Source organism: Bufo bufo, chromosome 6, assembly GCF_905171765.1.
Source record: "Bufo bufo chromosome 6, aBufBuf1.1, whole genome shotgun sequence".
In the NCBI taxonomy this organism is placed as follows: Eukaryota; Metazoa; Chordata; class Amphibia; order Anura; family Bufonidae; genus Bufo; species Bufo bufo.
This window is the reverse complement of record NC_053394.1, coordinates 326,258,229-326,280,090: the sequence shown is the minus strand read 5'-3', so window position 1 is coordinate 326,280,090 and position 21,862 is coordinate 326,258,229. Positions and strand designations below refer to the sequence as shown.

The 21,862-nt window shown below is 46.0% G+C and overlaps 1 protein-coding gene across 4 annotated transcripts in view; it reads right to left on the bottom strand.

The window, feature by feature from the left end:
• Window positions 1-21,862, bottom strand: part of ACSS2 (acyl-CoA synthetase short chain family member 2) — an 83,871-nt gene that overhangs the window by 14,869 nt on the left and 47,140 nt on the right. For all 4 annotated transcript variants that reach the window (XM_040434940.1, XM_040434944.1, XM_040434942.1 and 1 more), the window contains 9 exons: window positions 21,621-21,758; window positions 20,521-20,691; window positions 20,269-20,402; window positions 18,865-18,997; window positions 18,673-18,729; window positions 17,989-18,069; window positions 12,725-12,833; window positions 788-856; window positions 462-638 (listed from right to left, as the gene is read on the bottom strand). In XM_040434940.1, the coding sequence (XP_040290874.1) occupies window positions 462-638; window positions 788-856; window positions 12,725-12,833; window positions 17,989-18,069; window positions 18,673-18,729; window positions 18,865-18,997; window positions 20,269-20,402; window positions 20,521-20,691; window positions 21,621-21,758 (1,069 nt within the window). The remainder of the gene's footprint in view (window positions 1-461; window positions 639-787; window positions 857-12,724; window positions 12,834-17,988; window positions 18,070-18,672; window positions 18,730-18,864; window positions 18,998-20,268; window positions 20,403-20,520; window positions 20,692-21,620; window positions 21,759-21,862) is intronic.

Genomic DNA, 21,862 nt, shown 5'->3' with positions numbered 1-21,862 from the left:
GGGCAATTTTTTTATTACATTTTACTCATTTTGGGCTAAAAATAATTTTTTTACTTGGTCTTTATAAAAACACAAAGGGTTAACTGTTTTTCTATCTACTTTTTACTTTTACTTTGTGCTGGTCATATAATAAACCTTATCCCTAAATTACTAAGAGGTCACAAACACATTCATATCAGTAAGGTGAGAACTGAGCTATAATGAGGGTTTAGAATGTCAGAGAGCAAAGATAAAGAGGCAGTCAGATTAGTTGGCTGATGGAACCAAATTAAATTCAGATCCTGCTACTAGATAAAGTCACGGCTGCACAAAGACAGTGGTTCAAACTTTTTAATAAAGACCAAATGAAAATATGATTTTTAGCTCAAAAGGAGTACAATGCAATAAAAAATAAATTGGCCCCAAAGGTGTACATAGCCCTTAAGCTACCAAATGTCCCCTTAGAAGAAAAAGTCCTTTACCTAGTTTCTTTAGTTGATCAATTAGCGAGCTAGTGAACTCCTGTCCATCACGCAGAGTGACAAAGCAATACAGACATTCTCCCTTCACAGGGTGTGGATGACTTACGGCTGCAGCCTCAGCTACAGAAGAGTGTTCAACAAGTGCGGACTCCACCTCTGCTGTGCTCAGCAAGTGACCTGAGGGTGGAAGGAGAGAGCGGAGCACTGATCAGTTACATCAATTTCTACATAGAGCCATGATCACAGATGCAATCAGTCCTCCAGTCAGAGATAGTTCTTGTGAATTTACGATGGAATCTTCTACAGAACAGATGAAAACAACTCACCAGACACATTAAGCATGTCATCAATCCTCCCAGTAATCCAATAATAACCATCTTTGTCTCTTCTACAACCTAAGCAAAGACATTTAGGTGAAGTCAGTTTTCAAACAAGAAGACAGTCAATGGCCTTTTTATCATAAAGGACACTTTCACTAGAGGTCAGAAGAATCTCAGTAGTCATTCCTTTAAAAATGGAAGACTTTGGGTTTGTGGAAACGGTAAATAACACAATTATCATGGGATATGTTTAATTAAAGGGGTTATGCAGGCAGTTTATATTGATTACCTATCCTTAGCATAAGTCATTAATACTTGATCGGAGTGTGCCCAACAGCCATAACTTCCGCCCATCAGCTTTTGAAGAGGAGGTGGTGCTCCATGGGAGTGCTGCTTCCTCTTCATTACACGATGTGTCGTCTCCCATGCAGGGGCGGTGCAGTGTATTTACAAGTACTTTAAGCTCCATTTAAGTGAATGAAGTGAGTACTTAATTATACTGCACAGCCGAGATGACGGGCAGTGTAATGAAGAGGATGTGGCGCTGACATGGAACAGCTGATCGATGGGGGTTCCGGGTGTCAGACCCCCGCTGATCAGATATTGATCACCTATCATGAGGACAGGTCATTAGCATTAGGGCTTAAACGATTCATTGATTTAATCGATTACAAACAATTCTCGATGCAGTTTTCCTGCATCGAGGATTCGTTTAAATCACGTGACCACAGAGCGCAAGTGAAATGAAGCCTTTCACTCACCGCTCCGTGGCCTCCAGTCGGCACCGCGCTGCAGGGCCTGGCGTGCAAATATCATTGGCGCGCTGGCTGACGCTGTGTGTGACGTCAGGTCCCTCCCGGTGCATGCTGGGAAGAATACGCGTTCGTCTCCTGCGGACTCCATGTCAGCGCACTGCCAGGAAAGGTAAGTATAAGATAGCACTAGCAGGGGTCCGAATCTGGGGGTGGGGGTGTTGGGACCTGCAGATTTGAAGGGGGCACCTGTGATTTGAAGTGATGGCGTTGGGGGACATTGATGGGAAATTGGCAGTGGCATGGAGGGGCTGCTGATATCTGATGGCACTGGGGGAGTGAGGGAAATGGCATGGAGGGGCTGATCTGATGGCACTGGGGGACATCACAATGGATAGCATGGAGGCACTGGGGGAGTGGGTTTGGGGCCGGAAAAATGGCAATGGATGGCATGGGGGTCTGTATCTGATTGCAGCAAGGGACGTTCTGATGGTGGTGGTGGCAGCCTGGGGGTCTGATTGCGGGCTTGCGGCATGGGGGAACTGATTTGAGGGCAAGGCTGACTGACTTGGGGGGGGGGGGGGGTATTGTTGCTGAGATGATAGTCTGATTTGGGGAGTGTAGTTTTATCTGATTAACTGTGTGTGCTGATGAAAAATATTTTGTTTCTGAAATTCATATTTTACCCCCCCTTAAGGTGTGACTCTTTTACTGTTACAAGAGGCAAGACCTAAAGAAGTATTACTTTACTTCAACTGCGAAATGGAGAAAGATAGAAAATAGTGAGGCCGAGGGGCGAACAGAAGAGACAGGACAGAGAAAAACCACAATAGAGTGCCCAAAGTTTGGGATCATTTTAAGCTGAAAAAGAACGAAAGCTCTGTACAGTGTGTCTATTGTAAAACCGAACTAGCCTACCATAATAGCACAACATGAACTCTTCAACATTGCCAGAAAACACCCAGTTTTCGCATTTAGTTCACCAAGCGGACCGGACCCAAGGTAAGTAAAGCAAACATTTTAGATGATCTTAGTGACGCACAACACACAGGCTTTGTATTGTAAGAATAATTGTTTATTTGACCTCATTTTCAGTACATCACAATCACAGCGATGTATGGACAGCTATGTGTGGAGAGCTGCATCACGTTCAATTGAAGCAGCTGAGCTTACAGACAGCATTCTGAACAGGATTGTCACAGAAATGAGTCTGCTATCCATGGTGGAGGATGAAGGTTTTCAGAGGATCATTTCCACTTTCAATCTAAGATACACTCTTCCTTCAAGAACTTACTTCATGAAAATTATTGAGAAAAAGTATGAAGAAATCAAAAGGCAAGTTGAAGAACACTCTTAGGCTCCATTCACACATCCGCAAATGGGTCCGCATCCGTTCCGCAATTTTGCGGAAGGGATGCGGACCCATTCATTTTCTATGGGGACGGAATGGATGCGGACAGCTGTCAGCATTCGCATTTGCGGAGCGCGGCCCGGATCTTCAGGTCCACAGCTCCGCAAAAGATAGAACATGTCCTATTCTTGTCCGCAGCTTGCGGACAAGAATAGGCATTTCTATAGGGGTGCCGGGCCGGTCCGCAACTCACCACGGACGTGTGAATGGAGCCTTAAGGAGACTGACAGCATTGCTTATCTGGGGATGATGTGTCACTTTCTTGGTAAGGATTGGCAAATGGAGTCCTACAGCCTAACAACAATGCAGAGTGGCTTGATGTTATTGCCGTATTTGGCATTCCAGCAGAGGAAGTCAAAGATGTTGTCCATGACAATGGTGCTAATGTTGTAGCAGGAGTGAAGATTTTAAAAGAAAAACATGTATGGGCATCGGTGCGATGTGCAGGCCACACCCTGGACTTGGTTGTGCAAAGCGCTCTGAAGAACCACCAAGCTATCTCTAAGGCCCCTTTCACACGAGCGAGCTTTCCGTGCGGGTGCAATGCGTGACGTGAACGCATAGCACCCACACTGAATCCTGACCCATTCATTTCAATGGGTATGTGTACATGAGCATTTTTCACTGATGGTTGCTAAGAGATGTTGTTTGTAAACCTTCAGTTTTTTATCACGCGTGTGAAAAACGCATTGAAACGCATTGCACCCGCGCGGAAAAAACTGAACGCAATCGCAGACAAAACAGACTGAACTTGCTTGCAAAATAGTGCAAGTTTCACTGAACGCACCCTGAACGCATCCGGACCTAATCTGTCACGCTCGTGTGAAAGGGGCCTAAGTGTGTGACTTGTGTAAGATGCCTTGTTCAGCATTTTAAGAAGAGTGAGTTGGCATGCACCAAGCTAAATGAAAAGCAACAGCAGATGGGCACACCACAACACATGCTGGTTCATGATGTAAGTACGTGCTGAAATAGCACTTATCACATGTTATGAAGACTGCTGGAACAAAGATGGCCAATGACTGCTGTTCTCTCAGACCCAGAAGTGACTCCAAGAGGAAAACACCACCAGCTTGATCTGAAGCCTGAACAGTGGAGCCTGATTGAGGAGCTAACCCAGGCCCTTGAGCCATGTGAAGGAGCTATGGTGTTTCTGAGTGGCCAGAAGTACATTACCCTCTCTGCACTTCCACAGCTAGTGCAGAACCTAAAGAAGTCCATACAGGGTTTAGCTTTTGAGACTGCACCATTAAGGTCATACCAGGCTCATGTGGTAGAACAGATCACAAGATGACAAGAACTGTCTATGTTTCAACCTGACTCTTCAAACACTGCCCTAATTGCCGCTGCTCTGGATCCCAGATTTAAGAAACCTAAATTCTTGTCTGCTGATGACTCAATCAAGGTCCAAAGCACAGTACAGAGCCTGGCACTTGTTGCCAAAAAGGTAATGATACGGCCTAGTGAACATGATGGAGCTTCTTCTAGAAGAGGACAAGAAGATAACCCTGCTGCAGCAAAGCATGCCAATGATCACGCAACAGCCACATCATTCCTCCAGAATATACTGGGATCATCAGAGTCCAGCTCCAGTGAAGAAGAGGATAAGGAGCAGCAGTTAAGTCAATCTGTGCAGAAGGAAGTCTTGATGTACTTTGGAGAACATCCCGTATCCAAGAAAGAATTCGCTGTCATGGTGAAAAACTTATGAAACATGCTACCCAGTAATAATAAAGCCGGCAAAGTGCTTTCTGTGTATTCCAGCAACATCCACGCCATCAGATCGTCTGTTTTCTGCAGCAGGAAATATAGCATCAAAAGCGCAGGGCCAGCCTCAGTTCTGAGCATGTGGATATGCTCACTTTTCTTCATTGCAACAGCCAAATGATCCTTTAGGCCACGAATCAGCAACCTTTGGCACTCCAGCTGCTGTGAAACTACCACTATAGAAGTGATTGAAGCATTCTGGGAGTTGTAGTTCCTGGACAGCTGGAGTGTCGGAGGTTGCTGATCACTGCTTTAGGGTAAGCTGATTCATGCAAGCTTACATGCACTTTACCATATGTACCTTATTCAGGAGATAGCTTTATCCAAACTGGTGAAAAGGTCAACTGGTTTAGTAACCAATCAGATTCCACCTTTCATTATTCAGAGCTTCTTTGGAAAATGAAAAAGGTGGAATCTGACTGTTTGCTATTAAGAAACTAAGCCAGTTTTCCTTTACACCACTTTTTATAAGATCTATTTTTGCAGTCTAAAAATGCCAGAAAGCCTTAGAAGAAAACAGTACAGATGTGTGCAAGACAGTCAGAACAAAAGTTGCCTGAAAGTTGAACAACATGAAGGGTAAGGCAATCTTTATGTCATACTACTTTGTTTACTTGTTTTTTTTTTTTTGTAATTTAGCATTTTTATTTTTTTATTTTGCTTTTAAAAGAAATCTGGGGGGGCGGAGCTTGCCAATGGCGGAGTAAGACGTGCTTCACCTCGGCTCCTGAAAGACTCCAGCTCACACAGCCCTTACAGGACAACCAGACCCCGCCAGCCACATGAAAGGTCGCAGAAGGAGACCCTCATCTACCCCTGCTCCGATCCAGCGCAAATAGGGAGCCATTTCCCGCTTCTTCGCCTCATCAAGCCAGCCAGACGCTCACCAGGAGAGAGACGATTCCCCCAAGATGGCGTCGAGACAGCGCAGAGCGGCGTCCCCTTCGTGCCATAAGGGACCAGACTCACAGGCCTCGGCTTCACCACAGCCAGCAAGAGGTACACTCACCAGTTCTCCGGCCTCATACGCTGCAGCAGCTAGCTCCGGTTCGTCGGCCACTTCGTCTCCCTCGTTTGCAGGGACGGCCTCCGCAGCAGCTCAAGGCCACTCTCCTAGAAACCGCTGCTCTCAGGCCGCGATGTCCGGGTCGGGAGGCTCCCCAGCCCCACCGGGTGACGATGAGGACTAGGACTGGAAAATTCACCTCAAGTCCCTCCCCACCAGGCATGAAATAGATGCCTTTTCCACAAGGCTGGAAACTTCTCATAAACGGGACATTGAGGCCTTGCAGCATGATCTTAAACAGGTGGGTCAGAGGGTGGAAGAGGTTGAAACAATGCAGGATCAAGTATTACGTTCTAGATTCCCACCAACAAGCTGTCCAGACACACTCGGTCCAGATACAGGATATCCTCACTCATTTGGACGATATTGAAAATAGAAACAGGAGGAACAACCTGCGCATTAGGGGACTCCCTGAAGATATTTTGCCACAAGATCTCTCCTTCTTTAATACCTTATTGACCAGAGATCTGGGACAATCCCTTGAAATTGATCGCATACATAGAGCCCTAGGTCCTAAACTGAGTGATCCTAATCGCCCTCGCGATGTCATCTGTCGGATTCACTTCTACAAAGATAAGGAAGCTATCCTTAAAGCGTCCAGAAACGCAGGGAAAACCATGCATGCTGAAAAAGAGATCATCATACTATCTAGCAAGACGTACCCTGCAGCTACGTAAAGCCCTGAAACCACTTTTAGCGTTGCTTAAAGCTAAGGATATACCGTACAGATGGGGATATCCGTTTCAACTATCTGCTTCTAAAGATGGGAAATCAGCAGTGTTCAGATCCCTGGATGACCTTACTAGCTTCCGAGCCGCCTTTGATCTTCCACGCCTGGAGCTACCTCACTGGCCAAGAGCCAGACAACCCATCTCCATCCCACAGAGGGAAAGATGGCAGACGACCTCGCCTAAACAGAAGAGGACCTCTAGATGCGCACCTGATCCTGACGATTGACTGTCGGCGATATCTTTACCTCCAAATTTGCACACTTGAGGGGTTCTTCACCCTCTTATTCACTTTACTGTGTTGCATTATTATGGTTATATATGCATAGTGTTATCACATTGTTGGGTCCTTTTGACCTGTTTGCACACTTGTCCTGTTATATACTGCAATGATATTTTTTCTCTCTCGTTAGCTGGTCAAGTAGGGAGACGACTCAGTCCTTGTCTTCTCCCTACCCCACATAGGGACTGCGGCACACACGGTCATTACTTAGTACCTCCTGAACTGACGTTGTTGGTTCTCCCTATAGGATTTCATTTGTTCTATGTGCACTAATATGTGTTTAGATGTTTGTCTCTTTGTCTCCCCTGCCTTATGTTTCTCTTGTCCTACCTTTATTACATTCCTATTGTCATTGAAGAGATTTCAGGGATTAGGCCTCCTCCTCACTACCATTACACAAAATGGCGCCGATATCGTTTTGTACCTTTAATGTTCGGGGCTTCAATAAACCCGAGAAACGCAGCCAGATATTATATAGTCTCCACAAAAAGAGAGTTATGATTGCTATGATTCAGGAAACTCACTTTAAGACGGGTGCCGTGCCCAAATGCACTAATAGATATTACCAGACATGGTTCCATGGTCCCAATCCTACCGGAAGGTCTGGGGGTGTCTCCATAGGGTTACACAAGTCATTCCGTCATGCGATCTTATCCTCTGAGATAGACTTGAAAGGCAGGTTTATATTTATTAAGCTTTCGGTAGATCGTTCTATTGTCACTGTTGCTAATGCTTATTTCCCTAACCAGGGGCAGATTACTTTTGGATCCAAGATCTTGAAAAAAATTGTCCAAATTTGCTGACGGCTCCCCGATCATCCTTGGAGGTGACTTCAACTTGGTGATGGATCCGAAGATGGACTCCTCCTCTGGTAGGTCCTCAATCTCCTCGAGTTCTCTTCGCAGATTCAAATCTGAACTCATGGCACTTCGTCTGGTAGATTTGTGGCGTATTCTGCATCCAGGTGTCAGGGATTATAGCTTCCATTCCCCAATCCACAATAGTTATGGTAGACTTGACCACATATTTATCTCTCAGCAACTGTTGGACTCTGGTCCTAGATGCTCCATTGACACTCGCTTATGGTCCGATCATGCGCCTGTATTTGGCCTTATTTCTTCCCAGCCCTCTTGCCCACGTCCTTTCTCGTGGAGATTAAATGATAACTTGCTCTCAGATTTAGCTTGCCTGACAGATATTAGGAAAGCCATCTCAGATTTTGGTAGTGATCATCGAGCAGATTTGACGCCCCCGCCTATAAAATGGGAATCTCTCAAATGCGTGCTACGGGGCATATTTATTTCCCATGGAACTAGACTGAAAAAAGAACGCTCCCATAAATTGAGATCTCTCTTGTCTGATCTCACCCTGAAGGAAACTCAAAATAAAAAAAACTTCCCCTTCAGATGTTCTAAAATCGGACATTTCCCTAGTGCAACAACAAATACTCCAAATTCTAAACCAGAAGTCACTATGTATTAGGGACAAAATTAGGCATGGATTCTTTTAATATGGAGACAAGTGCGGTAGCTGGCTGGCCCGAGCATTGCATCCCCGAACAACGCTAACTCATGTACTTTCAATCAACACACGATCGGGAGGCTCCGTACATAATCCTGTAGACATCACTTCAGAATTCAGGTCTTATTATGCTTCTTTATACAATCTTCAAACATTAGATTCTTCGCAAGAACCCTCACATAGAGAAGACGCTCGGAACCATCTGTCTCAAATTGGCCCCACCCCCATACCCGCCACAGATACGGTCACATTAGAAGATGATTTTACCCCCTTTGAATTTGGAGCAGTGATCAAAGATCTGAAGAACGGGAAATCCCCGGGCCCAGACGGGATGACCTCTAGATTTTATAAAATCCTTCGGGAGGAGCTAACCCCTACACTTGTTGAGACCTTTAACTCCATCTCACAGGACTGCCCCTTCACACGTCAAGCTCTCCAGGCACATATCACGGTCATTCCCAAGCCAGGCAGAGACCCTGCGACTTGTTCCAATTACAGGCCTATCTCCTTGCTCAATGTGGATCTCAAGATGTATGCCAAGCTCTTGGCCTTGAGACTCCACCCCCACATCCCAGGTTGTATTCACAAGGAGCAAGTTGGATTTGTCCCGAGACGTGAAGCTCGCGACAATACACTTAAAACATTAGGATTGATAGCGAGATCGCAACAACTTAAAATACCTTTGTGCCTTCTCACTGTAGACGCGGAGAAGGCATTCGACAGGGTAAACTGGCGGTTCCTGGAGGAGACTCTGCGACACATAGGTCTGGGAGACAGAATGATTTATAGGATATTAGCTCTTTACTCTTCGCCCTCGGCATGTGTTCGTGTTAACGGTCTTTTATCTGCCCCGTTTGATATACGAAACTGTACCCGTCAGGGGTGTCCCGTCGCCTTTTTTATATACATTAGTGATGGAATCCCTGGCGAATGCCCTCCGCGCGAACCCCTCGATCCCAGGTGTTAGGCTTGGTAAAACAGAACATAAGTTATCCTTGTTTGCGGACGACCTGCTTATATACTTGACCTCTCCCAGAATAGGACTGCCCTCGATTCTCCAAGAATTTGACCTTTTTGGTCGCCTTAGCAACTTTAAAGTTAACGTGCTGAAATCAGAGATCTTGAATATCAATATACCCCATCGGGAAGCGGACTACCTTAAAGAATCTTTCTCCTTTAGGTGGGCCTCTCACTACATTAAATATTTGGGGGTTCTTATCCCGGCGAACTTATCACACGTGTTTAAGCTTAATTACTTACCCATGCTTAAATCCATTGAATCCAATATCCAGAAATGGGCCCCGCTTCAGATCTCATGGTTTGGACAGATTAATGCTGTTAAAATGGATATTTTGCCGCGCCTTTTAAATTTGTTTCAGACGATCCCATGCGCAATCTCCCTCACTTATTTTACAAGACTTAAGAGAATGATTTTGGCTTTTGTTTGGAAGAAACCCAGGGCTAGACTTGGTTACAATTTGATATCCTGTTCTAAATCCTCAGGAGGTACAGGATTGCCAAATTTCCTCTTATATTATAGAGCAACAGTTATGAACTGTGTTCTAGACATATTCCATAACCGCTCTTCTAAATTATGGGTTGAAATTGAGCATGAATTGGCTCCTTAAATTAATTACCTGACTCGCATTCTCAGATGCTTCTCTATTCTTTAGCTAGACTTTGGAGTAAATTTGCCGTTAAACTTAATCTTATACATGCCCCTGGTCTTCTCACAGTACTTACGGGCCATCCGGGTCTTCCTGTTGGTCTGAATCGACTTCCGGCCCTTGGATCCCGAAGTAGCCACACAATTAAGTTGATGGACATATACACACAGGCTGGCCTACTCCCCCTTGAAGACATCTCTCATATCATACCATCGAATCCTGGACGCTGGCTCCTTTATTTTCAGCTACGAAGTTTTATTAATTTCCTGATGCCTGGATTGCAGTCTTGTCCCCCCTTAACGGAGTTTGAAAAGTTGTGTACGGCTAGCTCTGCTCCCGGTCACGCTATTTCTTTGCTATATGCCACGTTGAACTCTGGGGAGAAAGAGGGCTCCTCCACGGGCGCACACAGAGCCAAACTTAAATTTATGTCTGACTGGGAATCAGAACTGGGATCCACCTTCTCGGCAGACCAATGGTCTCGATCTCTTCTCTTTACACATAAGTTAACTGTGTCCTGTAATTTACAGGAACTCAATTATAAAATTCTTACCAGATGGTATAGGACCCCAGTTCGATTGCACCAGTTTTACCCCTTGGTAACAGATGCCTGCTGGAGGTGTCTCACAGCAAAGGGCACAATGACACATATCTGGTGGGATTGCCCACGTGTGGCCTCCCTATGGTGGGATGTTTTTGCTTTATACAACTATCTATACAAAACTACTGTTATACCTGATCCTTCGATAGCTCTCCTATCCATTTCCTCAGGGCGAATCTCTCAGATTAAGAAAGGGGCTTTACGTCTGTTCATTTCAGCTATGAGACAGATAATTCCCCGCCAATGGCGGTCGACCAAAAGCCTTTTAAGAGTAACCTGGTCTGGCGCTATGGATGCTCTAGTTCATATGGAAGAGTTAAGTGCCTCTGACACAGATTCTTCAGCGACATTCTGGAGGACATGGGATCCATGGAACCAATTCCGCACTTCCACTTCTTTCTCTGGGTGGTTGACAACTGGTAATATACCTGTTAGCAGTTCTTAAAGTAATGGCTATGATATGTTAAGTTCATTTCTCTTCCCTTTCCCTCCCCTACCTCCTGTTCATGTTATGTCTTGGTGTGTCGAGTCTCGTCTTGTCCTTTTCCCTTATTAATGTGAATAATTGACCAATTATTTGGAAATGTGTGACATACTTATATTTATTCAATCTTGATAGATTCCACCAGCTATTACATGTTGTGTCATACTTAATTTGGCCTCCTTTATACCGTACTACCTCCGAGGCATTTACGTGGCCAGCAATTGGTCATATCATTTATCATTTCCTATATCTATATACTTGATATGTTTGTTGTAATATATACTTTTATGCTTCAATAAAATAATGATTGAACCGTAAAAGAAATCTGATCATCTTATTTAGGTTTCTTTAACAGCTTAGGCCAGGTTCACATTGCAGTGTGAACACTAGGACTCTGATCATCTGGCGACTGGCCGGAGTCCGGTCACAAAATGCTATGTCACTGTGCAGCATTTTTTGTCCAGATCCTCTCTACAGTCAATGGGCATCCAGCTATGACAGATGCAGCCAGTGAACTCCGGCAGTCTGGTCCTCCACCGGAACAGACTGACGGAGTTCACAACATAGCCTTAGATACACATTCTGGGAGAAGAACAGCCTGCTGGAGTATACCGAATTGGGTATAGCTGGATACAACCAGCTATATGCTCTCATTGACTATAATGTGGTCCAAGGCCATCTGGCCATGTTTCGGCATACATGCTGGGTATCATCCAAAGCTTTTTTTTTTTGTTTTTTTGTCTGGCCAAAACCCAGCTTGAATGCTGTAACAAGGCCGGACCCCATTACAGTAAATTGCTGCAGCAGCCGGCAGTATCCAGCTATAACCCGATATGGTACATGCTGGCTGTTCTTCTGACAATGTATATTGCAGCTGTGAAAGAAGCCTTATCTGTGTGCAATTATTTGCTATGCCACTGTAATAAATAAAAATATTGTTTTTATAAAGCAATACGTTATTTTAAGAAGGTTTTTCTTATTGGAATACTTGATTAATCGTAAAAATAATCAATAGAATACACGATTACTAAAATAATAGTTTACTGCAGCCCTAATTAACATATACAACCTGCACATCCCCTTTAAGTCATACGCCGCAAACACATTGTAAGAGTTTTCTTCTTGTTCCTTATGCTTCTTAGATATTTTAAAGAGGTATTTCAGTTTTTCCTTGTATAATGAGAATGTATACAATTTTCCAGATATACTATTTGACCAGATTATTGGGGTTTTTCTATATCTCTGCTTGCAGTCATAAAGGCACATTTATCAAATATTTCATGCCACAATAGTGTTGTAAAAAAAGTGCAAATTATAGCGCATGCCATATTTGTGACTTTTCACTTCTCTCTCTCACTGCTTTTCAGAAGTGGTCAGAAAAGCGTGTAGGGCTTAGCAGGAGAGGGTGTAGCCTGGCCCAACAGATGTAGTATCAATGACACCAGAAATTCTAAATCTCTCCTGGTTGCGGTGATCCCGCAGGCGCACGGCTTGTAATAAGACAGAGCTTTGATAACTGCACTCCATCATACGAGGACAGCTTTTTATCCCCTTGAAATGAACAACAAAAGTTCCTATCGAATGACTGCAAGCAGAGATTGTGAAAAAAGTCAGGAGGTGATAAAGTACAGTGGAAAATTGTTCAGGCAAGTATATTACTTACCATCTCCCGTGACATAATATCCAGGAAACTTCTTGAAGTAGGTTGTCTCAAACCGTTCATGGTTCCTGTAAACAGTGCGCATGAGTGCAGGCCAGGGTTGTTTAAATACCTTGAGAGCAAAAGATATACAATAGTTATCATAAGGAATGTATAAATCCAGTAAAAAGTATCTTCTAGAAAAGCAAAACCAGATTTCACTTTTAGATTTCAACATTTTTTACAGAACGTATATAGAGATGGCTAAGTTCTCCAGTTTTGGGCTAAGGGTGTAGAGACTTATACTACAACTATATATACTACTTTGGTTTGAGTACAGTATGTTAACTTTTGTGTGGTTCAAAAGGCCATCACATAAAGCTGTGGATGCTTCTCCAATACATATGCTTGGACACATCAAAATAAGTTATTGCTTTTATTAATAAAAAAATGTTGCTATATTTTAGCAAGCAGAATTATAAGCCAGCTGTGCAGGGCTGTACACAGACATCACAGATTCTTATAGCAAAATTCTGAATGGGCTTTACTCCCTGACACAGATGCAACAAGCCTCATTTTCCAAACAGGCTCCAAACTTGCTTATTCCTTTACACCTAGAATTGCATTTTAAAACGATGGGTGCCTGGAGCCACCAATAAGGGACAGCTGTTTTCAAACTGAACAGGAGGTGAAAAAATCTCTGTAGAAGGTAGAATAATCTCTTCATTGAGATGGAATTCCGACAACCTTTGGAAGAAAGGACTGAACAGGGCGGAGTACTACTTTGCTCTAATGGAGGATCAGGATGGGCGACCAACAGGAAAGAGCCGCGAGTTCCAACACCCTACGGATGGAAATAATTGCCACTAAAAAGGCCACCTCGTAGGACAGAAAGCGAAGGGAGATTTGCTGCAAAGGCTCAAACGGTGAGGACTGGAGAGTGCTGAGCACTAGATTAAGGTCCCAAGGATTCAACGGAGGGCGGTAAGGGGGCGCAGCAAGCACAACCCCCTGCAGAAAGGTCCGAACTGCAGAAAGCGAAGCAAAGTTCCGCTAAAATAAAATGGAAAGAGCCGAAACTTGCCCTTTAAGAGAACTGAGAGCCAAGCCCCAAGTCCATGCCCGACTGCAGAAAGGACAAGAGTCGCGGCAACGAGAAATGAATGGGAGACAGCTGGTGGCGTTCGCACCAACTAAAGTAGGACTTCCAGGTGCGGTGATAGATCTGTGAGGACGACAGTTTCCTGGCACGAATCATGGTCTGGACAACAGCATCCGAGAACCCCCGAGCCCTTAGTACGGCGGCTTTAACAGCCATGCCGCTAAATGTAGAGACCTTAAATTCGGGTGGAAGATCGGTCCCTGTGACAAGAGGTCCTCCTAAAGGGAAAGACACCAGGGTTCGTCGGCGAAGAGGGAGACTAGGGATGCGGAATGAGGGGAAGAGGAGGGAACACATAAGGAAACGTGAACTGACTCCACGGAATCACGAGAGCGTCGTATGCCAGGGGATCCTTGGACCGCGTGACAAAGTTCTCAACCTTGTGGTTGAAAAAACATGCGGGTGAAGAGCCCACTCGCCGGGATCAAGACACTCCAGGCTGAAAGAGTCAGAGATCCAGTTGTCGACGCCGAGGATGTGAACTGCCGACCGCGCTGGGACATGGTTTTCCACCCAGCTGAGAATCAGCGCTGTTTCTGCCATAGCTGCCGGGCTCCAGGTGCCGCACTGATGGTTGAGGTATGCCACAGCCGTGGAATTGTTGGACTGAACCTGAACCGGACGTCGCCGGAGATGGTCGGTCCAATGAAGCAGAGAGATACTAATCGCCCAAAATTCCAGAATGTTGAAGGGGAAGGGAGCTTTCCTCGTGCGACCACGTGCACTGAACAGAGAGCTTTTCCAATACTCTCCCCCAGCCCCGGAGTCTGGTGTCCCTTGTCAACATTGTCCAGCGGAGGGGAAGGAAAGAGCAGCCCGACGTCAGCATTAGGGAAACCAACCACCACCTGAAAGCCTGGTGGGTCGGACCAAGAGCAGGGAGACGTACAAGCCGATCCAGAGAGACTGGGGATCGGTCCCAATAGGTTAGAATATCTCGCTGAAGAGTCCTGGTATGGAACTGAGCATAGGGCACTGCCTCGAAGGCAGAGACCATGTGACCCAGAACCCTCATGCAGTGACGAATGGTGAGAGGACGGGGCCGCAACAAGGGAAGAATCTGAAGCCGGAGAGTGGATAGCTTCTTCGGGGGCAAGAATACCTTGGCCTAAAAGGTGTCGAATAACATGCCAAGAAAGGTCAGCCGCTGAGATGGATAGAGACATGACTTTGGCCAGTTCAGAACCCATCCGAAGCATTCCAGGGTGTCCAGGACGATGTGCAGACTGTCTGCCGTTGTCCAGACTGACGGACCCTTTATCAGGATATCGGCCAAGTATTGAATCGCTACTTTTCCCTTGGCATGGAGCAGAGCCATGACCGAGGCCAGAACCTTTGTAAAGACTCTGGGAGCTGTGGCCAGACCGAACGGGAGAGCTACAAACTGGTAGTGAAAAGGACCCACATCGAATCGGAGAAATTTCTGGTGACTGACGCAAATGGGGACATGGAGGTAAGCGTCCTTGATGTCTATCGAGGCCAGGTACTCCCCTGGTTCCAAAGTGTTGTAATTCCTACACTGTTCTCCTTATTTGGATTTAAATACCCTCAAATTAAATCCGACAGTCTTCAGGTAAAGCCCATCTTGTTTGTTTCATTTCAAATCCATTGTGGTGGTGTATAGAGCCAAAAATGTTAGAATTGTGTCGATGTCCCAATATTTGTGGACCTGACTGTACCTTCCTTTTTGGGAACCACAAAGAGACTGGAGTAAAACCCCCAAAAACGGTCTTGCGCAGGAACCTGAACGATCACTCCCTGCCACAGAAGGGTAAGAATAGCCTGAAAAAAAGAATGGGGGGAGGTCGAGGGAGAATAGCGTAAAAATCGGGGTGGAGGGAGGGGGGAGCTGAACTCCAGCTTGTAACCCTCTGAGATGACACTTTTGGGGGGAGGGGGTGTTGAAAACCACCTGTCATGCCGAGAAGTTCTTGGGGGCATAGGACTTGTAGCCCTGTTTGTGGGGACGCCAGGAAGGCCGAGGTTTGAAGAAAGGCTTGCACTTCTGATCCGGGGTAGCCTTGTCGGCTGGGGGGGGAAAAGAGGCGTACGCTTTTTTGATCTGTTGAAACATGTCCTGTTCTGTGGTAAATGAGTGCTCTTATCAGCTGTAGCTTCAGAGATTATTTAATTCAGGCATTTGCCACAAAGTCTGCTGCCGGCAAAAGGGGAGGGCCGTCAAGGCTCGTTTTGAGGCATTATCTCCCGCCCAGCAGGACAGCCAAAGGGTACGGTGAATAGCCACTAAGAGAGCTGACGAGCGGGCCATAAGTCTGGCTGAGTCTAGAGAGGCTTCACAAACGTAAGAACTGGCCTGGGAGAGCTTTAGGTCAATATCAGAAAGTTCCTTCGAGTGGTCCCCAGAGGAGAGGCCCTGGCATAGTTTGTTTGCCCACCCACTCACCCATGTAGAGGCAAAAACTGGACACAGCGCTGTGCCCACTGCTTCAAAGGATGACTTTCAAAAGATTCAAATTTTTTAGCCCTGTGGTCGGAAAAGGAAGCCCCGTCCGCCATAGGCAAGGTGGTATGTTTAGCAAAGCGGGATATGGGAGGGTCCACAATAGGAGAGGACGACCACTTCTTTGTCAAATCTTCCTGTCCTGTACCATCTTTGACAGGGAAGGCGCCCACTCCTGGGCAGGAGGGGCGACTGGGTCAGCGTCAGAGCCACTTGGTGGTGGGGCAGAGCACGAAGAGCAGAGGGGATCTAACTGACTGCATGGGAATTTTTGAGTGACAAAAAGCACAGGCAAAGTGGCGCACGGAAGTCACCACCTGTTTTGGGACCTGGGGGTTTGGACTCGGACATAGTGATCACCCTATAGTGACAGGTAGGAAAATGAGGGGAGTAGGATAGACCCTGTAGAAAGGGGAAAGCAGCTTACCCGGCCTGTGTCCCTCAGTGTAGCTTGTCCAGAGCGCCTTGTGGAGAGGATGAGTGTCAGAGTCCTGCAGAGGTCCTTCTGAAGCAGGAAGTGGGCAGAGCGCAGAAAAAGAGCGCCAGAAGATGATGGAATGAAAGGGAGTGGGGAGCACCTCATGCCCCGCCCCCATGATTAAATGTCGGCCTGGCAATCACGTGTCGATGGGGGAGAAGACACACACTGCGCCCTGAGGAAGGCTTCCACCCCCCCTCCAAGATAGCGGAGGCGCCGCAACATGCCCCGGCCGAACGGAGAAGCCGGCCGGGTGCTAGGGATCTGCTGCGGGGAGCCGGATGGAAAATAGGCCGCAGAGAAGCCGGGGCCTCGATTACCAGCGGCCCCGACGGAGGACAGGACTGGAACGCCAGGAAACAAGCGGAAGGTGGCCCCAGGGCAGAATCCTGTAGAAACGTGTTCTTCTATGAAGCCTCCCCCCCTCCCCATGGGAAGGGACACCTGCAGAACTGAGGCCTCAGGAGAAGGTAAGCAGGCCTTAGTGGGGGACATTCACCCATGGGGTAACCTGAGAAGGAGGAGGGAGCCTTGGGGACTGAGAGAATACTCACCCATCTGTCGTTTTCTGCCCCCCTGGCTCCAGCCGGGTCACCACCTTCGGTGTGCTGCCCCTTGAGGGTTGCTACACCGGTAACAGAGGGGACTTAAGGTAGGCCAGACATGGTGACCCGAAAGCTGGAGGGATACAGAGGCTTTGGGACCCTCTGGTCCTCCTTGTCTTCAGGAGACCGGGAACGAGCAGCGGGCTTGGGGACTCCCCTCTCCAGGGTGGGAACACAGGCAACGGAGCAGAAACACAGGCAACGGAGCAGCCCAGCAGAAAGAAAGAAAAAAAAAAAGAGATCAGCAGACCTGCAAACTGTTTTTAGCTTAGTCCCTGTAGGAAGGGTATAGCTGAAGAGTGGAGTCCACATTTTTGTGCTTAGTGTCCGCCTCCTAGTGGCAGCAGCTACACCCATGGTCAAGCCTTTGTCCCCCAATGATACGAATGAGAAATACTAATGTGCATGGGGGCTTTTAGGAGCCAGGAGAAGCGACTAGCCGCCTCTATGAAAGGTACACCACTGTGGCTATGTATGGTCTCTAAAAGATTTGTCTACCGATGGCTAAGTATGAGTGGAGGTGGTGGAAAAGTAAAAGAGGCTCCCTAGGAGACTGAATTTGGGACAAAACCTTCTACTTACCAGATAACCTTCAGCTTCTCCTTCTAATTCCTCCCCAGACTCATTCAAGATGGCAGGAACTACTCCAAAAAATGGAAAGGTCTTAAAAATAAAACGGAGAAAAGACCATTAATATCGGCAATATACTGTATAAGCTGATCATGTTGTAATCCTTATTAACTGCTTACTCCCTCTACCTGTTAATATTTTTTAGCTACAATGTAATTTTAAGCTGGAGCTATACTGTATCTCTCTGGCTGCAATGTAAGTCTCATGTTGCAATGTAAAATAGAATCGCTGTGCTACAATATTTGGCCAAAGTCGCCGATTAGTCCCAACTCTACTGTTTTAACAACGCTTCCTTGTATCAATGGTATATTATTTCAGCCAGGCTCCTACACAAATATACCTCAGTGCATGGTGAAAACTATGAATACCATGGGAAAAAATAGCACAGAATGCTACGATATTTTGTATAAAAAAAAATTATATTTTGTAAAAAAAACCTATATTTTGTATAGTAAAATGCAGGGCTTCCAAACGGAAACCTGGTGGACCCAATGGGGCCCATCCGCCACCATTTGTATCAGTTATGTGCCTGATCTAGTCCTTTTGTTATTTTTGGAAAGAACAGCACTGGTGGGAACCCAGGAAGGTCTGTATTATTATTTTTTTATCAGCCATTACTGTTCAGGTTTAACTTACTGCTGAGCCAGGCTTGGTGGCTGTTGCACCTGGAAGTGGAGTTAACACATGACCCCCCTGCAAAAGACAAAAAAAAACTTGGAGAAAGTATTTTTTTTTTATTACGCTGAATTACACTCCACTACCACATTTCAAAATGGCCCATAGTTGCTCTTTATGACCTTTCTCAGACACTAAAGCAGTATTTCTCACCGTTTCTGTCTGCCAAAATGTATCCACAATTGGACATCTCTTCTCTCCTACCACATTGTAATACCAAAGCCAAGCTTCAGGATTAATTGGCTCTCCAACTGTTCCCAAAATCTTCAGGGATTTTCTACTGTACCTACCAGGGGAGAAGTATACAAGATGAATGACAATTGCGGGTTGTGAGAGCACTTGTGTCATTTGACATGGGGTGAAAAATAGACCGAGCCCATTCACAATATTTTTTGTAGTGCACACAAATTCACATACAGTTCCACTACATCTAGATCTGGTATTGCATTAAGTCATCAAATATTAAAACATACAGTGGCTGGTCAAAATTACTGTCATTTGTGTCTGGTTGGTGGGGGTCTGACACCCGGGACCCCCACTGATCAGCTGTTTTGAGAAGGCAGTAGCGCCCACAGGAGCGCCACTGCCTTCTAACAGCTCACCAAGCTCTCAGATACCTAAGCCTGTTAGAGTTAAAGGGGTATTCAGTTTGGTTAAAGTTATCCCCTATCCACAGGATAGGGCATAACTATCAGATCGGCAGGGGTCCTACCGCTGCGACCCCCACTGATCACAAGAACGGGGGGCTTTGTAACCCCTGCAGCTCCCCTGAAAAGAATGGTGCGGCCGTTGCACATGCGGGCTCCATTCATTTCTATTGGAGTTCCGGAGATAGCCCAGTACAGCTACAGGGGGTACGAGGCCCCCGTTCTCATGTTTGGCTTGAAAAGAGTGGGAGTAAACAAATAAACACCCCATGACTTATAATACACCACCCCCCCCCCCCCCCAAGTGCTCCGGCCTGTAATTAATGTCCCCAGTAGTGGCCACATATTAAACAAAAAAAAATAATCACCTGACTCCCATTCCCCACTGCCGCCTGTGATCGGCAATGGCGGTCACAATAACATCAATGCGATCTCCTGCGGCAGATCTCAGGCAGCGTGATGACGTGGTCAAACTCCAGCATCCTGATGTAGGCATTTGTGACCATTTCGTTGTGCGCCTGGGACCCGATGCAAGAGGTCACAGTGATGTCATCGCGACCTCCAGTGCTGTTCTACTGCCTAACAAGCCTCAATCCTAGTGGCCTGAGGCTGAACAGCGGGAAAGGAAGCCATAAGCTCCCATGGCTAGCTGTAAACAGCTGCCCACCTAATGGTAGTGGGCGTCACTGGACAAGGCCACTTCCAGTCCAGTAGACACCAGAAGCTGCTGGGAATTGGGCAGTGGTGTGGGAATGGCAGGAGCGCAGACAGGTGAGTTTTTGACCGCTCTATAAGCAATGTGAGTGCTTTAATATAGCCTTGCAGTGGGGCTAAGAGATTCATGCTGTGCACAGCATGCATCGCTGAGAATGAAAATGACAAATCAGTAACTGCTAATGTGGCACCATACCTTTTAACTGGCTCATCTCCGAACTTCATCAGCAAGCGGATTGCTGTTGGTGCAGTGTAGAATTTGGTTACACTGTACTTATCAATGATCTGCCACATGCGGGAAATGTCTGGGTATATGGGAAGACCTTCAAACTGAGAACAGAATGACAGTTGTAAAGCTAAAATGTATGTCAAATAACTGGCAAAAGAAGCAAAAACAAGTCTGCAATTAAACAAAACCGGCTGCACGTCATCTAAAACATTTACTTACCAAGACACTGGTTGCCCCATTGGCAAGTGGCCCATAGGCTAGGTAGGAGTGTCCGGTAATCCATCCAATGTCAGCAGTGCACCAGTATATATCATCATGATGGTAATCAAACACATACTTGAACGTGGTGGCAGTGAAGATCATGTAACCTCCCACAGTGTGGACAACTCCCTGTAAATTAGAGAAACAGCACGTTAAAGGGGTTGTCCTGTTTCAGGAGGAAACCAGAAGGCACATGCGATCTTGTCAGCATCAAAGGGGTTGTGTCACAAAACAGTCTACATTTTTCAAACCAGCATCAGCATCTGAATACTTTTGTAATTGCATGAAATTAAAAATTTAGTACAGCTAGTGAGCTATTCAATAAAATGCATCTGCATAGCGCCAACTGCTCTGCTGTCTCTTCTTCTCCTTATTTTTTGATCAGTCTCACTGAACTGGTTGAACATGGTCACATTAAATCTTCAACTACTACCAGCCATATGTTCTGTAAGAAGTTGTGGCAGTTACAGGGAGAGAGCTGCAGCAGAAAGGACATGCCCCTGATCTGTCAGGCTGAAGAGAATCTAACAGAGCAATTGGGAGCAGTGAATGTGGAGATCTCTGGCCCCATGTAAGGTACAGGGCTGTTCTAGCTTTGTTAGAAAGATATTGTCATGTACTATATGATGGCTGATTTTCTTATATCAATCATGGCAAAACCCCTTTACAGTATAGATTATTACTTACCTGCTGCTCCAGTTCTCCCCTAAGGGCTCTGTTTATCTGGCTGCAGCAGTGATGTCACAACGAAAACATGTGCATTGCTGAGGCCAGTGATTGGCTGCAGGGGTCACATGTTATCGACGTGACATTACTGCTGCCAGATAAACAGAGCCCTGCCGGGAGAACCAGAGCAGCAGCATGGGAACTGTAGGTAAGTAATAATCTATTCTATATTGCATTTGGATCACATGTGTTGTTCGATTTCCTCCAGAAACCAGACAATCCCTTTAATCCACTCTTGCATTGAGGACATCTTTTTTACAGTCAAAATTCTCTAAAGCAACAATAAATCAAAATCACATCCCCCCTATGTGACCCTGAGTGTATGTATTCACCTTGGGCTTGCCGGTAGACCCACTGGTGTAAAGGATGAACAGCTCGTCTTCAGCATCACACCACTCTGGCTCACACTCCGTGCCGGCACTCTTCACAAGCTCATGCCACCACATGTCCACGGATGGATTCCACGTGGTCTGAAATGAAAACACCATCTTCACTGTATAGAATCTATGAACAAACAACATTATCGGCTTGAAGCACTACTTAGAACAATTTTGCGATTACAGACACAATCCTC